The sequence below is a fragment of the Parambassis ranga genome, chromosome 3 (genome assembly GCF_900634625.1).
Source record: "Parambassis ranga chromosome 3, fParRan2.1, whole genome shotgun sequence".
Lineage (NCBI taxonomy): Eukaryota > Metazoa > Chordata > Actinopteri > Ambassidae > Parambassis > Parambassis ranga.
The window spans coordinates 6,076,502-6,093,373 of NC_041024.1; the positions used below are offsets into that span (position 1 = coordinate 6,076,502).

At 39.5% G+C, this 16,872-nt stretch overlaps 1 protein-coding gene across 2 annotated transcripts in view; it reads left to right on the top strand.

Moving 5' to 3' along the window:
- The window catches only part of glceb (glucuronic acid epimerase b), a 46,612-nt gene that overhangs the window by 25,601 nt on the left and 4,139 nt on the right, over window positions 1–16,872 (top strand). For both annotated transcript variants that reach the window (XM_028401407.1, XM_028401406.1), the window contains 2 exons: window positions 5,249–5,778; window positions 10,777–11,022. In XM_028401407.1, the coding sequence (XP_028257208.1) occupies window positions 5,262–5,778; window positions 10,777–11,022 (763 nt within the window). In that variant the 5' untranslated portion in view covers window positions 5,249–5,261. The remainder of the gene's footprint in view (window positions 1–5,248; window positions 5,779–10,776; window positions 11,023–16,872) is intronic.

Genomic DNA, 16,872 nt, shown 5'->3' on the forward strand with positions numbered 1-16,872 from the left:
ATATATACAATATAAAATAGGCTACCAATAAAAGATATATACATTATAAACAGTTTACATATTTAACAGTTATTGCACAGGTGAGTGGAGGTAGAAATGGTATATAAACTGTACATAGTGCAACTAAATAAATAACAGTAAAATAAAAGCACACTGTGGTGTGTAAGTATTGCTCCTATCAGAAGTGTTTATTATAGAGATAATTAAGGATAATTAATAATCACTGTAGCTTTTATCACTTTGATAGCTGCTTGTGATTTGCTTGTTGTCTGAGCAGGAAAAGTAAAACATCTGCATTCAACCATTGCTAAACCCAGTGCTGCCACAGATTCCACATGTCGTGATAGTTGTGCTTCCTGTGCTGAGGCAAGATTAGAAGCCAGTGTGACATGAACTTCCTGTCAAAGAGATTTGATTCTATGAGACTAGTTCTCTCATCATTACCAAGCTATTGCAGCATCAGGTGCCTTTGATTAAGACATCCACATTTTGGTATGTGTTTGAAAGAGACTGCATCATGTGCTACATCAAAGCATCCAGAGCTCCATCTTATATTACAGTCCAACACAGCTCAGAGGCACGTGTACACAATGAAAGTTTAAAGCCTTTCATGATCTGCAGTGGCAGCAAAGAAGCAGTGTATTAGACATGCGAGTGCCCTGGGACCTCAGGGATTCACTCTGCCAATCTGTAAAGCCAATGTTCACTCAGTCTGCTGCAGTCTGCAGCTGTCTGTAGTGTCATATAGGAGCTGTAGCATTAAGGGTAAGAAAGTCAGATGTGATTTACCCGCAGTGTGTAGGTGCAATATTGTAACTGGGCAATTTGTATTTAGTCAGAAATATAAAATTGTCTTGTTACATTTTTAGTCACTGTGGGTTCATTTTTTACTGCTGTAAGATGTCCTGCCTCTCTATGAAAACACCGCAATCATGATTAGAAGAGATGAGAACTTGTTTTTCCATTGAACTGAAACTGAACTGAAAAAAAATGAATCAATGGATGGCTCTTATGTCCACAGAGTATTGCCAAATTGAACTTGCAAGTTGAGAAAACTCTGCAGAAAACAAATGGATTTAGTGCAGAGTATCAATAAGTATCACTCCAAATGAAAAGAAAATCCAAACCAACAACCTAAAGCATTGTGATCCTCATCATTAGCAATGTGTTGCCTTTGAGATGTTACTGTTGTTCAGATTTGAAGCTACAGTTTGTGTGGGAAAGATCACCAAAGTATGTTAAAACCCTTCCTTTATTGGTTTCTCTAACTTTATTCTTATTCACAAAAAATGACGCCATCATATAAGGCAGGGCACTGAGAGCATGTAAGCTGAAAAGCTGCTTTTGTTTTCCACTGTTTTTTGTTGTAATCTGTCAAGCATGGAAGACTTTTATTCCCCGACAGGATTGCCTTTCACTTCCTGTCCAGCTGTATCTTTTTTTAATATATTGTTTGTCAGTGTAGCTTTCCTTCCATATCAAAACGGTGTTATCCACCCAGGGATTATATCTATGCAAAGCCTCATCTGATAACCAGTGGATTACACTAAGATCTGTATAGTAATCATACCAACAGGACAAAATAAAAATGGTTCTTAAAAGCTGCCGTTCTGACGTTTTTGAGAGATGCTAGTCATTTAGAGGTAATGATTGGCTTCTCACAAACAAAAGAAAAAAGATGAGCGTCTCCTCTGCTGTGTTCACACGCATTGCGCTCTCAGGCATCCACTCTGACCTCCTCAGGCTTTGTTGTCATACAGCAACACAACACAACTTCTATCTTCACTGCAGAGGGAGAGCAGTCATTTATTCGTATTTATTCACTTGTCAGAAAGGGCTAAACACGAGTCATTGGGAGCTTTTGAATAAACAATCAGTGCTGTTGTTCTGCTGGTGCGAACAGCCTCCTGATAGATGTAAGTGAATTTGGGTCAAAATACACCAGAGACAATGCAGCTACTGTCTGCGAAACTAGCCAAATGTTGTTTGTTTGCCTTGTAATTAGCTTGTGCACACCAGCAGAGATGGTTTACAAATGTCTTCATCTCAAAAGAACATTACCATCAGTGTTAAACTGATTTCTTTCTGTCAAATAAGATTATGAGATGTAAAACTTTAACTTAATGCTTTCCCTGTTCCTCTCTGTGTACTTTTTTTTTGTCCATGTCAGTGGGTCCATGCTTATCTTGTCCGAGTCTACAACTGCTGAATCATAACATTTGTGGTTTCTGATTTATAAGCCAACTATTTTGTGAGTTGCCAGTCTGTGACATTGACTGCTCTTCCAGTTCGCTCTACTGAGTGTTTAGATGTAGATTACATTTGTGAAATGGGACATGACTTTAGAGGAATCATGTCTGAGCGAGAGGCAATGCTTAAGCCTGTATCCACCTTGAGCCTGAGCTCGAATCACTATAAAAAGAACCCATTATTTATAGTCAGTTCTTTGACAAGGCTGGTCCTACTTATCTTTCAGGTTGCAGTCCCCAGGCCTTCCGCCTTACATTTTCAGCATTGTCAAAGTTCCCATCAGCCCAATCTTTTATCACCACACCAGGCTGTCATTCCTCCAAATATCATTAGTAGTTTTTATGTGTGGCAATAATTCATCTGCTGCAAAACCTTTTTCCCCACTACTCCCTGGAAGACAAGCATTTAACCTGGAGTTTATAACAAATAAAATATTTTGCTTTCTAGCCCCTTTCTTGTGCCGGGAGCCTATTCTTCACCTTTTATAACCTGCTCTCACTCAACATTTGCCTTTTCAAAGTCCACTTTCCAGAGGCATCTAAGACATTTACTTTGTTCAAAGGCACCCACTGGCATGCTAATTTGACGTTGCAAGCCTATAGCAGATTACTATAGTCCAATTAATGCACATTAATTGAGCTGACCTTCAGTGGTGGCTAGTTTAAGCTGAGGTACTGAAATGAACTTGGACAGTAATGATTTTTTCCCCACCTCTTCTCCCTCCGTTGTCTTCAGAGGACAGGGCTCTGTCATCACTGCAATGGTAAATTCTGTGAGCTGTAATTAGTGTGGAGGAGGAGGCCTAAGGAAGTGTATTGATTTCTTGTTTGCTTGCTGAAAATGTCAGAGAAACACAGAGGACATGAAAACATGAATCCAGGCTGATAGGTCCAGTGCCACGTCGGAAGAAACACATATCTGTACTTTAATACAGAATATCAATTATCATGCAGTGATGGTAACCTTATGTCAAGTTAAAATGCAAGTGATGGTGCAAATCTTTTGAATATGACTCAGGCTCCAAGGAACCTGAAGAGGCCTTAATATGCATTTTAGATCAGCTCTGATGGGAAGCCAGCATCTGGAGGATACGGTTTGTCTTGCTTCTGCGTTTTGAGAATCATTTTGAAATAACACCCTTACATTTTTGGAAATATTGCTATCTTGCCAATAGTTAGATGAGAGAATTGATTACCCTCACATCTGTTCTTGAGAGTATCACATTTTCACTCATGTCCATCCCCAATCCCAGAAGGATGCTCAGAACTGACCTTTTTTTATGAATATTATTCCCACCCTCCACTTCCTGTTGACTTTTTAGCAGCCCCTTTCCAGGCATGTGATGAAATTACCTTGTATTGACAGTAAATATGTATCTAAAGCTGTGACAGCTGGGTGTTTCATAGTGGTTTATAGAGGCAGATATTTCTTGGCTAGTAGCAGCAATTTCCAGGAGTCTCCATCGTGTGCTTGGCAACACTTAGTCAATTATATTATATAAAGTTATTATATGTTAATGGCTCTCTTAGGTGTTGGCTTCGTTCAGAGCCAGGGTAGCTGTTTCCCTGATTCTGGATTTTATGTGTCTCTTTAGAGTCTGATGTACCAAACAGACGAGTTACAATTTAAGTTGTCACAACCCTGCCACGTTTTACATGTAGCCACACCAAATTGGGTTTAGTTCAAAGCGTGCAGTCTTAATTACTGCATGCATGTATCCACAGTGTTCTCAGGTGCCTCTGACTCATCCACAACTGCACACAGCAAACAAAAGGAATCCAAACTGGGGGTTTGACACAAATTACAACTTGTCATCTATTTAGGTAGAGTTGTTCAAAGAGGTTTTCTCTTGGGTTCATGTGTTTCATGAAATGATGAAAGAATCACTGGAGAACAGGTGTACTTACAAACTGTTGTTTACCTTGCAGTCAGTATGATTTGCATTTTGTTGCTTTTTATTTTCTGATTTTTAAATTTTACTTGAATTGTATAACCTCTGTTATATAACAGAATATATATACCAGTAGGCTTTTCACTGGGAGACAGGATCATTTTGCTCACATGCACCAGTTTGCAATCTACTGTAGACGCAGGGAATTCCAGATTTTCCCTTGGGAGGAAGATGACATTTTAGTCATGGAAAGGAAAGATCACCAGAACAGACGGAGCAATGAAATGTCCTTTCAAAATGAGCTAAACAAACATCAAGTAACCCCTAAAAGCCTACATAAGGGCTTAAAACTGCGCCCAGCTTCTCTGCAACTGGTTGGTGCAGTGTTGACTCTGTGTTGTGTGGAAAGTGAGAGGCAGGAGGCTTGTTTGTCTTAAATGCTGCCATTTATTACCTGAAGAAGACAGGATCTATACTCATCATGGATTTGCTTCACACTCGCCACACTACAGAAGGAAGCTGAGGCTATTAACTAGCTAGCTTAGAGGGTGCACATGCTGTTATTTGAAGATTTTAGCACTTAAAGGTCCAACAAACCCACTCATAGCTCTTCCCTATGAATCACAGTGTACATATGTTCACACAGGGGCCATGCAGACTTCTATATACAATTTTGGTACATGGCACTGTGCTTTGCAGCGGTCTACAGGTACATCTTTCTCTAACATTAGAAATGTTTTAAAACTTCTGATGGCATTTATCTGTTAGAGAGGACACACTGGAGCCAATAAAGCCACACACATCAAGATATGTCAATGGTGCAAATGCAGTCACTCATGCTATCTTCTTGCTGCAAAGGAAATTTTGAAAAAGATCAGTGTCTTGAAATCCAGCATTATCTGATATTCCTTTTAAATTGCTTTCTGGTGTGCTCATACACACCCAAGATTCAATCTGATGGGCTTTAAACATAGACTTCACAGCATGCTATCAGTCCCCATGACAGCTTTAGGTGTAAATTCCCTCACAGTCCTCTAGCAGATGACATGTAAGCCTGTCATCCTTTGTACAGGCTTCTGATCCATGGCTTGTATTTGTGTCATGCAGGCGGGTTGGGACCATGCGCTGTCTGGCTGCTCGGGTTAACTACAAGACCCTCATCATCATCTGTGCCCTCTTCACACTCATCACTGTGTTGCTGTGGAACCGCTGCTCCAGTGACACCTCCATACGCTTCTTGCCTCGCGCTGCCTTGGTGGCTCCGAGTCCAAAGATCGGGGATGCTAGCATCAGCAGCCAGCAACATCCTCCGCAACCTCCAGAGCCTCCACCTGTGGTCGGAGTCATCGGTGGGAGCAAGTACGAAGAAATCGACTGTCTAATCAACGACGAGTCAACTGTCAAAGGTCGGCGGGATGGTGGAGAGATCTATCTCCCCTTCTCTTGGGTGGAGAAGTACTTTGAGGTTTATGGCAAAATAGTGCAGTATGACGGCTACGATCGCTTTGAGTTTCAGCACAGCTACTCGAAGGTTTACGCCCAGCGCGAGCCCTACCATCCCAATGGAGTCTTCATGTCCTTTGAGGGATACAACGTGGAGGTCCGCGACCGAGTCAAGTGTATCAGTGGAGTGGAAGGTGAGACTTTGTGATTGTTCTTGCTTACAGGTTGATTTGAATATGAATATGGTCTATGGGAAAAATTTTACTGCACACACAGATTGTTTACTTTTGAATCAGCCTTTTGAAGAAGTAGTGTATTAAACATTAACAGCTCACAAAAATCCCACCCACTGAGAAAAGTAAAAATATTATATTATACTCACAGGACACATTTTTCACATTCATTTTTTTTGTTCACTCTCTGTCACACAAATAGATTTTTTTTTTCATCTGAACCATTTATTTTTCCTTGTTTGTTTTTTTTCCAGTGTGCAAATATTTGTTCTTGCAATATAAAGTACATAAAAATATTTCAAATGTGCCCTGTCAGTTTGCAACAAAAAGCACATTTATGATACTTCTTAATGATATTTTCATCAGTGTAAAACTAGACTTGATTAACAAGATAAATCAGATTCCAGAAGCACCTAATCAGCCTCGGCCTCCTTATAACATTTGTCCTTCTTTAACACTAACCCTTCCAAATGTGACTCGTGCCCAATTAAAATGTTTCTTTTCTTTGCTTAGACACTGTTGGGGCTTCTTTGTGTTGTTACAAGCTTCTGAATGTCTGCTCCGTTTCCCTCTGCGCTTTGAGTCCATCCTCAGAGTTGTTTTCCTTTCAAGGTTCCTCTTAAAGTAATTGCCAGGAAGGATCAATAGCTCATTTTAAAAGGCTATTAGTTGAAACCACATTGTCATCAATATATTTCCGTTCCCTGCTTTCTTGAAAAAGTGGCCCTGTATACTCGCCTGAAATGACAAAATAGATATTCATTATCTTTCTTTTACTTTTAAATAGCTGCAGCCACCAGCAAAATAAAAGAAATATGAACACACTAGAAATCAAAATATAAAGTACCCGTGCAAATTTAGATTTATCAGTGTTATTATTAAGAATGGCAGAAGGTGTGTGATTTGCGTTTTATTCAGCCACAATCCTAACTACTATTTTTTTTTACTTTGTTTTGGTGTGAGGAAATGTAATAAATGGAAATAAGTGTCTGAGGTTAGCTTGATGAGCATTATAGCCAGTGTCTGTGAGAACAGTTTTCCAGCAGTAAACAGATAATCGTACTGAAATGGAGGGTAACATTTTTCACGTTTATTCTTTTTTTACACCATGACAAAGATTTTAGAAACCTTGCATACTGTATTATAGCTACAGCTCCCTGTTCTGAAGCTGTTTTCTTATATTTTTTAAGACATTGTCCTACTAGTTGAACAGATAATAGATTAGATTAGGTTGTCAGAGTTTGTTTGGCTTTCACTTGTTTCTGTTTTACTACCGTAGCACTCTTTGTGGCAGTTATGTTCACAGTCAGCTTGCTGATTCCTTTGTCAATTAATGGTTTTGTCTGTAAAATATAGATGCCATAGCTTCAGGATAGTCTTGTTATATTGACCAATTAACTGCGAGTGAAGTAAAGAATGGCCTTTAAGCTGAAAACAGCTGAAAACAAAGCTCGGGTTATTTTCTCTACTTTTGTTAATCTGAACTGTACCTGTGCGAAATCTCCATTTTGGGTTGACAAATAACAAATTATGCTTCCTTACTATAAGCCTGCTGCAACAGGAAAGGAACAGTAGAAAAATAGGTCAGACCAGAACCTGGCCAAATCTCAAGACAGACAAGTTATTCTCACCTTCTTATTTCCTGCCTATTCCTGATAGTACACAGTAGAAGACCCTGGTCTACATCCCCCAACACACAATTAACCAAGATCCATTTATTAAGCCCAAGGCTCCTCTCCTATTTAGCGCTGCACATGCACAAGCATAGACACTTTGCCTCAACTTAGCATATTTTTTTATAGGTGAATATTGCAGTTCATTAATTAGCCAGTGACAGTCGCAGCCTACTGCAGGGCTTAAACAAGGTCATATAAGCATTTCTTTCCAAGTGCACCCTGGAAAAGTTATTTAACAGCCCCCTAAGCAATGTGGTTTAAACAGAATTTCTACTGACATCTCAAGCAATCTTTAAACTGAGCTGCTGCCAGGATGGAAATAATGCATTAGTTTGAGGGCATTACAGACGAATTGTTCTAAAATTTAGTGCAAGTCGTTGAATATGAAGACTGGGTTTTTACTGCTAGAGTCATAAAAACACAAATGCTGCACTTTTACGTGCCATTACTTGTCACTTGTCCTGCAGGGTTTATGGTATTAATTTCACATCCTTCTCCTTGAGACGAAAAGCGAAGAAATGAAGCTCCTGCAGCTGGGGCACTATCATTAGTTGAAGTACTTAAGCCTGTCTAAACAATGCTGTCTTATTTTCTGCCATCATCTCATCTTTATCTCCTCTTCCTGTTCTTCTGCAGACCACCTTCACTTAACATTTACACAAACACACACAGTGTGTTTTATAACCTTTAAGTGCTTTATAAAACACACACATAATCTCACTTACACTCTTTGTGCAAACACATGGGATGTCTCTTAACGTAGCACACTCAACCTGCTGACTAAGATAGATGTAGCACTTTCTGGTAAAGTCAGAGGTGGACTTGGATGAATAGTCTCTGAATGGAATCCAGGACACTAATGCAGACCACTGTGGATAGAACCAGGTTACTGCGAATCCACAAAAGCCACAAAATAATTTAGTCAAGCGCACGACGCGTCACATTCATCTGTGTCAGGTCAAATTAAATAAAATTGTGGTTTAGAGTCAGTGTGAAGGCAGAGCTCTTTTTTTTATCCTCTCAGCTTGCACTCACAGTACATCTGCAGGATTACAGCCAGCTGTTACAGTACTGCCAGTGTTCAGTTTATGTGCTTTGTGTAACAATACTGTAGCAGAAAGTGTAAAATGCAGTTAGAAGTAAGATATGATTCCTTTTTGTGTATCCTGTTCGATGCCGAAACAGACATAATGCAAGCATCAAGGCTGTAATAAGCTTTTTTGGCTTCTAGAACGCAGACAGACAACCAGTCGTAGGAGTTCTTTCAGTGCCGTTTACAGTACCGACAATGCAAAGCAGTGGATCCTACACTGCAATGTAAACACCAACGCACCACAATCAAGGACAAACACATTTTTTTTGCTGCCATATTAATTCTTGTAGGCAGCAGAAAAAAGAGGACCCAGTTTCTCAGATTTCTAGAAAAGTCCGTTCTCTGGAGTCGTGAAAATATGTGCAGGCTTAACAGTCAATTCCACATGGATTACTTAGTGTTATGCAGTGTGTAGCACAATGTGTTACAGTGTTGGGATTTCTTGACAGTCATTTGACTTAAGTTGTCAAGGCAGATGCCACTAACAAGACAGGCAGGGAGAAAAGTCTGGCAGGGGAATGGACGTGTGTGTGTGTTTGTATTGGGGGGGCTGTATGACTGACTGTGACTCTCACTTTTTGTGCTTTTTTTATGAACACATTAATAAAATATATCAGTTCTCTATCAGTGACATACTTAAATGTGAAAGTGCTTGTGACTTAAAATATAAATATTTAACGCATGAACACAGTTTTGGCTCACTTTAGATGACGCATTTTAATGGTGTGGTCCAAAATAAACCTGTATTAAAATGTCTATCTACAGATTGTGCCAACAGTTTTCAAGCACGGTTATCAGTCTATGAAAATTCTCAATATTGAAGAAAGTCATGGCAAAACAATAGACTGTGATAACAGTCTTTTTTTGAGGACATATGCAATAACTCCTGTTCATAAAAAAAAAACAATCTAAAGTTTAAAAAAATGCACTGGGTAACCGAGTAGAGTAAAAAATGTGCAGCTCCAACTCTGCCTGCACGTTCACTTGATTGTCATATCTGTGTCACGTTGACTTGAAGTGTCTGTGTGGATGGGCTGTTAAGAAAACACTGTGGGGAGCAGCTGAAATTGTGCAGCAGCTTGTACTTGTGCCTGTCAGTGTGACCCCCACAATAAGGAGTCTTAGAAAAAAATCTTGAAAAATACAGTGCAGAAGTAAAAAGTCAGACCTTCCACCTCTTCTTGTGCACCTAGATTTACTCAGCAGTGTTTGTGGTTAGGTCATCTATAAGGGACCATACCCTGCATACTGTAGTAGGTGTGTGTAGGTATACATTTAGCTTCAGTCAGTAATCACTACATGTTTATTGTCATTGTAGCTGCCCACTTTATTTATTGCTATAAATTAACTATCATTAACTTGACACCATTTACATTGCAATTTTAGAATAAAAAGAATTATTTAATTTCTTTCTTTTTTAGGTAATTCGTTAAATTTCAGTATGTATAACAGCAATAATATTATTTTAAACGACCTGCATCCTAAACAGCACAAATGGAAAGTGAGTAAAGCAGAACAATGGCCGGCTACGTGGTGCTTGGTTTGAAAAGGAGGCGGCGAATTGTCAGCTCTAATCGGAGTATATTACATTCTTCTCAGAGGGATGGGGCTTGGGTGGCACATGTGCCCTCCCTGTCACAAGTTCTTAAAGTGAGCTATCTGTTAATCAGAGTGATTCTCCTGCCTGAGCTATTTCTGGCTGCATGAACAGGGGAAATGGCCTCCAGTGAAACGCAGTAGATTAGCTTGGATTTCACCACACCGTCTGATCATTTACTGTTGCTGGTGGTGTTTGTTTACTGACATTTTTTTCTGCTTTTTTTTTTTTATTTTGCTGTGATGCATTTGTTGTGTGTGTTTTTAAAACAAACATAACCCAGATTTAAATCTTTTATTCCCACATTCACCTCTTATCTTGGGATGTTTTTGTATTAATAATTAATTGTGGACTGTTTTTTTTTTATATATAACTATGGCCATGAACTGAATGCGACACTGCTTTTAACAGATTTAGTCATTCCTGGAGCCAAAAAAAAAAAGCTGTTACGACAAGCGCCATCTGAAGAGGAACATCTGCTTAAAATAAACTGCGAAGGGCTAAAAAGAAAACAACATTTAGCAGCATAAAAGTAACAAACAGAGCTGAAGCTTGGTCACTTAACTTCTTTATCTTCTTTCCTTTCCACCCAGGTGTTCCTCTGTCCACTCAGTGGGGCCCTCAGGGCTACTTCTACGCCATCCAGATAGCCCAGTACGGCTTAAGCCACTACAGCAAAAACCTAACTGAGCGTGCTCCCCACGTGGAGGTCTATGACACAGCTGAGGAGAGGGACAGCCACGCTAGCACAGCACCCTGGAGTGTGCCCAAAGCTTGTGGTCTCAGCCGTGTCTATGACAAGTCCAGGGCTACCTCCGTGCGGCAATTCATTGCTCCAGGTATGTGAGCCTTCCATTAGCCCAGATGGCCTCAGGGCAAGCAGCTTATCTCATGTTAACTGTGGCTGTAGCAGGCTCGATATGCAGCTACACCCTCAGGACAAGATGATAGTCTGCAGTGAGTCACTGCCACACAGGAGAATACTGGCAGGCTGTCTTGGTTGACGGCTTATCCTCTGCATAACGACATTCCTAGAAATTAGGATTAAAGACCGGCAGAATGCATTTCATCATTTTATAAAAAAAAATCCAGCTGATGCCACAATCAGAAACACAGCAAGTTATTTTATTCTAAACCAGAACATGATAATCAGTGGTGGAAATCTGCATGTGTTATCAGCTGGAGCCAATTAACCTTACCGTACCTTGGTCAAAGTCATAATGAAACTACGCTGTTTCACAACAGTGTGCTCAACAGTCTGAAGTGTGTTTCCTGTCACAGTTTTACGTAGGAACTTGATGTTGGTGGTGTTTGTTTCCAATTATAACTGGGAGAGTTCAGTGTTTGTATCATCTAGTGTTGGATCTTAATGAAGATATGACAGTATACCAGCATCATATTATCATCCAATTATTATCTTTTATCACAATTCAACTACTGTTATGAAGCACAGAACAAACGTATTGTGTCTACTTCATGAAAAACAGATGACAAACTGGTTAATTATTAAAATCTTACCAATTAAATTACAGAAAGTGCACATGCCACTGCACCAACAACAGTGTACATGCACAGCAGCACTGTGCTTTTTGGAAATCTTAAAAAAAAGAACATTTAAAATAGCACAAGTAATGATAAAATGATTCAGTAAAATATGAAGGTCTCTGGTGACTCAGGCTTTGAAATGCTTGTATTTATTTGTTGCTGCAGGTTTTGGTAATGATGAAAACAAATCTGAACACTCGTATAAGTGTCTAATTTGTATAATAGTCCTTCAGAGATGGAGGAGAAGTGTTTCATCACATGTAAAAATATTGAGTGAAGAACATTACAGTCCTCGGTGTCTGTTCCAGCTCTGAGGAATCTAATTTAATTCGCCTCACTCGCTTTGTATCCAAGGCTCATATGGAAGTGAGGACACTCTGCTCCAGCCTTCCTCAGACTGTGCAGACATTTATTGTGTGCAGCTTTGTCCCTCATGCATCTAAAAAATGACCCATAAAGAGAGAAAATATGAAAAAATAAACTGTCTCCCTCTTCGTTGCTTTCATTAAAGCCCAAACAGAATTGTATTGGAGGCTACAATATTTGACACTGTGACTGTGAGTGAGCAGGAGCTTAATTTTTGCTGACTGTCAGAATTATAATAGATATAACACAATATAGAAGGCTGAGTATCCAATAATGGTGTTTTGCTGTAACATAAAACTCAGCATATAAAATATATATTATAATACATACATTTTAGAACAGATATACTAGTTGTATGACAGAAGAGTGTCAGCAAGAATCAAAGTTGTACAATACAGTAGTAAGAGCAGCTATTCTGTCTGGTTTAGAGACTGTAGCAGTGTGAGAAAGACAAGAGGCAGAGCTGGAAGGAGCGGCGATAAAGATGTTGAGGTTCTCTTTAGGAGTGACAAGGATGGCCAGGATTAGGAACGAGCACATCAGAGGGACAACTCAGGCTGGCTGTTGTGGGGACAAAGTCAGAGAGGCTATATTGGGAGGGTTCAGACGTGTGCAGAGGAGTGATAGTGGTTATATTGGTAGAAAGCTGCCAGACAAAAGGTCAAGAAGAAGGCCAAAGAGGAGATGCATGGGTGTGCTGAAAGAGGACATGAAGTTAGTTAGTGTGAGAGAAGAGGATGCTGAGGATAGAGCTAGGTGGAAACGGATGCTTCGCTGTGGAGACCCCTGATTGGGAACAGCCAAAAGTAGAAGAGGATAAGATTTTCAGAATAAAGCGTCTTCACCAGACGTAGCTGCATACAGTTTATATTGGTGAACACTGGTTTCAACAGCCATAACAACCGTCTCTGTGAAATGTTTGGCTTGGTTATTAATGAATGTTGATTCTGTCAGTTGGCAGCACAACAAAACATAAACTTGGCTGCTGCCTGATTTACACACACTGTTTCCGTGCCCTTGTTATAGATCTTGCTTGGACTTTTTTAAGAAGAAGAAACACCAGCATGTCTTTTTCTTTCTTTCTTTCTTTCTTTTTGCTGTGCATTAACAATATATATATCACTTCAATTTTAGTGATGAGGGTGAGTGTGTCACATCAGTTTCAGCACAGGTCGCTCAATATGTGTTAAATCTGTAAAATTACCACTCAAAAGTCCTAAAAATATCTTAAATGTTTTGTTTCTATAGAACTATATACTGTAGAAGCCAAACAAATACAGAAACATACAAGTAGCAATAATAACAATGACAATAGCAGTAATAATAATAATAATAATAATAATAATATGAATTTAAAAATCTATCCATGAAATCTTGTTCAGCCCTGAAACACAAAAAACACAGTTGCATGTCTGTATGGTCTGAATATCTATAAATAAAATCAGACTATTTATTACAATAGAGACTGGAAATCTAGCTCTGTTTTTCTGCGGTAAAGTGACCAAGGCCACAAGATAGTTGACAGAGTTATTTTTGGAATTGGGAGAAGTCAAAATCTTTTTTTCCCAGAGCTGACTGTGAGCTGTCTTTATTCTCCTCTGATCTCCTGCTGATATTTTCAGGACATACTCCATCTCTCTGTCCTCTGCTGAACTGCCGTCTCTACTGTAATTTTCCCCTCCCCCTAATTCTTCCGCTTTCAACCTCTCATCATCACCAATTTCTTTTCATTTCAACACCTCTTCACCTTTTCTCTCTCTCGCTCTGTTCTCTGTTCTCTCTATTCTCCTCGCTCACCTTGCCTCACAGCTCAACTCAACATCATTACGTTCTCTTTCCTTTGCATCATCACGTTTTCATCATCACTCCCTCAGCTGCGTTCATCCTCCATTAATCTACCCCAGATTTCTGTCAGACTTCCACTTCTGTTTACGCATTTCCACCCACTTAGCACCCCCAGCAGTCTTCTGCTTACTAAACATTGCCATAGTCTAATGCCATATTCTGCTCTCTCATCAAACTTTCGTCATTTACCTCATCTGCTGTCAGTTTCTTTTTTTGTCTTCGCCTTCCTCCTCTTCTTCCTCCTACTCCCTTCTTCCTGTTTGGGTCTTTTTTTTTCCTCCCTTCCTGCATCTAGGGCACTGGTGTTGAACAATCTTTCAAAGCTTCTGACAAGTGGATCAATCTTCTGTCCCCTGATAATAACCCACCATCCACCATCTGCACATTCCTGCCCAAATGCTGTCTTCCACTGAGCACCTTTATTTTTTTCAATCCCCTTGTGGTTGGTTGATGATTCAGGAATGCATTTTTTTTTACAGACCATTCCCCAGAGGAAGCCTATTCACACTGTTGCTGAGAAATAGCTTTTTGCACAGCCTTATTATTGTGAATATGCGATGAAGCACAAGTAGATTGGCGTACAGGATCATGTAGTCCTCGCAAGCACATGCTTTTCTTCCTTTAAAGTCTGATTGAATTCCCTCCACAGTTGCTTGTATTTATATTCAAATTGTATAGTTACAGGCTGCAGACTTTTAATCAAAGTCAATGATTTTTGTTGGGAGGAGTTGCCTAAAACTTTTTTTTCCCCGTGCATAAAATGACTTTAGTCTTGTGTGCAAGAAGAATCGGTAACATTGCCACGGTGAGATGAACATTTTTTTTGTGTCCTGGAGTTCACAGTACAACTCTGATGCAGCTTTTGTAGAGTGAACAGTAAGCAGGCAAGCCGACATCAAAAGTGGTTTTTACTGAGTCCCTCATGCATCGTTGATCCAGAATCGAGGGCAGCACAGATAAGTGTTTCTATACAAAGACATAATTTCCGATTGTAAATAAATAAAATGCCTGAAAATGCAGAGGATGATAGTGTTAAAATTAGGTTGGATTTAATGAAAAATACAACTGGCAAAGTGAACCACATCTCCCGGGGCTGAGTCCAGATCCCAGTTCAAATTAGAAGCTGTTGACTCACTGTCCTCATGCAAAATGATTTGAAGAAGTAAAAATTCATAGAAACCCATTTTCACTTACACTCACACTTACACATAATTATTTTCTAATGGAAGTATTAATGTTTGTTTGTATGTGTACATGTTCAAAATATAAATCAATAAATACAATGTTAAATAAAATAATTAAATATTATTTTCTAGTCCCGGATCTGACTGATGAGTAGAAAAGGCTCTTTTAAATCTAATTAGATTCAGTGTTAATAAGCCCAAGAAATCATGACCTTTGGTCAATCAACAGAAGATAAAGAGTTTTTCAGCAAGAATTACCTGGTTTTATCTTCTCAAATGTGGGATATGTTTTCCTTTGCCACATGGGATGTGATATCAATAAGTTGTGTTTCAGGTTGTAAGGTGTACAAAACAAACTGTTAGAAATACTTACCATTCTCTGGAATATTGAGCTATGAATTTCATGGTCAAAAAGATCAATTGAAAAAATAATAAATTCTCATTTTTGCTGCAATAATATTAATAATCTTTCCAGGGTGGTGAATATTTTCCATTTTTCACAGCCATATTTCCCCGTGTGCTGGAACTGGTGAAATAAGCAGAGCATGGATGAATACCCATGCGTGCACTCACTTGTCACTTGTCAGATCTTTTGTATGTGCATGTGCAGAGGAGGTAGTGATGCATATGTTTTCAAGTGCTCGCCTCACATGCTCACTGATGTATACCGCCATGGTTTACTGACATATTTCTAACAGCTTGTCATCTCTGTCTTCAGACTTATTGCTAAACAGCTAGAGAGCTGAGCTGTGGAGGTGGAACCTCGTCTATATTCCCTGCCCATCCTTTATTGATGGCAGAGTAATCACAGGGCCAGAGTACAAATCCACTTACTCTCTGCATTGCCTTAAGTAATGGATTTATGAGTGCATTAAAGAGCCGTAGTCATCCAGAGGCCCCTGCCAGACTGTCTCTCTCCTACGTTCTCCTCCTGATCGACTGTCTTTGTCTCTCTGTTGGCCTCTTCTGCTTCTGCTTTCTCAGCTCGTGTCATGTGAGATCTCTCCGTCTTCTGATTCTCAATTGTCTGCTGACTATTGGCTCATTTTCACTCTATCTGGGTTTAAGAGCTCTTGTGCAGCCCATCATTCCATTGCTCTGCCTTTTATACACTCCTAGCCTTCCTTTTCTTCTCCTTATCCTTTGCGGAGCCTTGATTAAGGAAAAAGTTCTCTTTTTTTACTGTTCATGCTAAATAACAAGGCCAGAAGAGAGGTCAGTCTTGAAATGAAGTCAGAACTGCAACTGAAGTGCCTTAAATAAACTGAGTTGCAGAGAGTTGCTACAGTGAAAGGGGAGCAATGGCAATCTTCTGACTTTTTATCATTGAAGGAAAGAGACATGCAAATAGAAGAAAATGCTGCAGTGCATCTGCTCCTGCTTTCAGTCTTTTCTTGCTTCCTTCCCTCCTGTCCTCCTAATTAAGCTCAGTGTGCAGGGACACATCTGGAGTGTACATCCCACATGAATCACCAGACCCATGATAATAAAGTATAACTTGGTTTTGACAAGAACAAATAAGAATAAAATCTTGAGAACATCAAGAAAAAGACGAGCTCTCATCCACATACACATACCACCATAGGCGAGAGTGTATTAAAAAAAAGACAGATGCAGATAAAAGGCTTCCTGTCAGTCGGCTAAATATAGCCCATTATCATCCAGTGATCACCAGGCGTTTTGAAATCACTCAAATGAGGTCACTTCATTCAGACCGAATGCACTTAAAGAAAAGCTGAAATTTTTTTT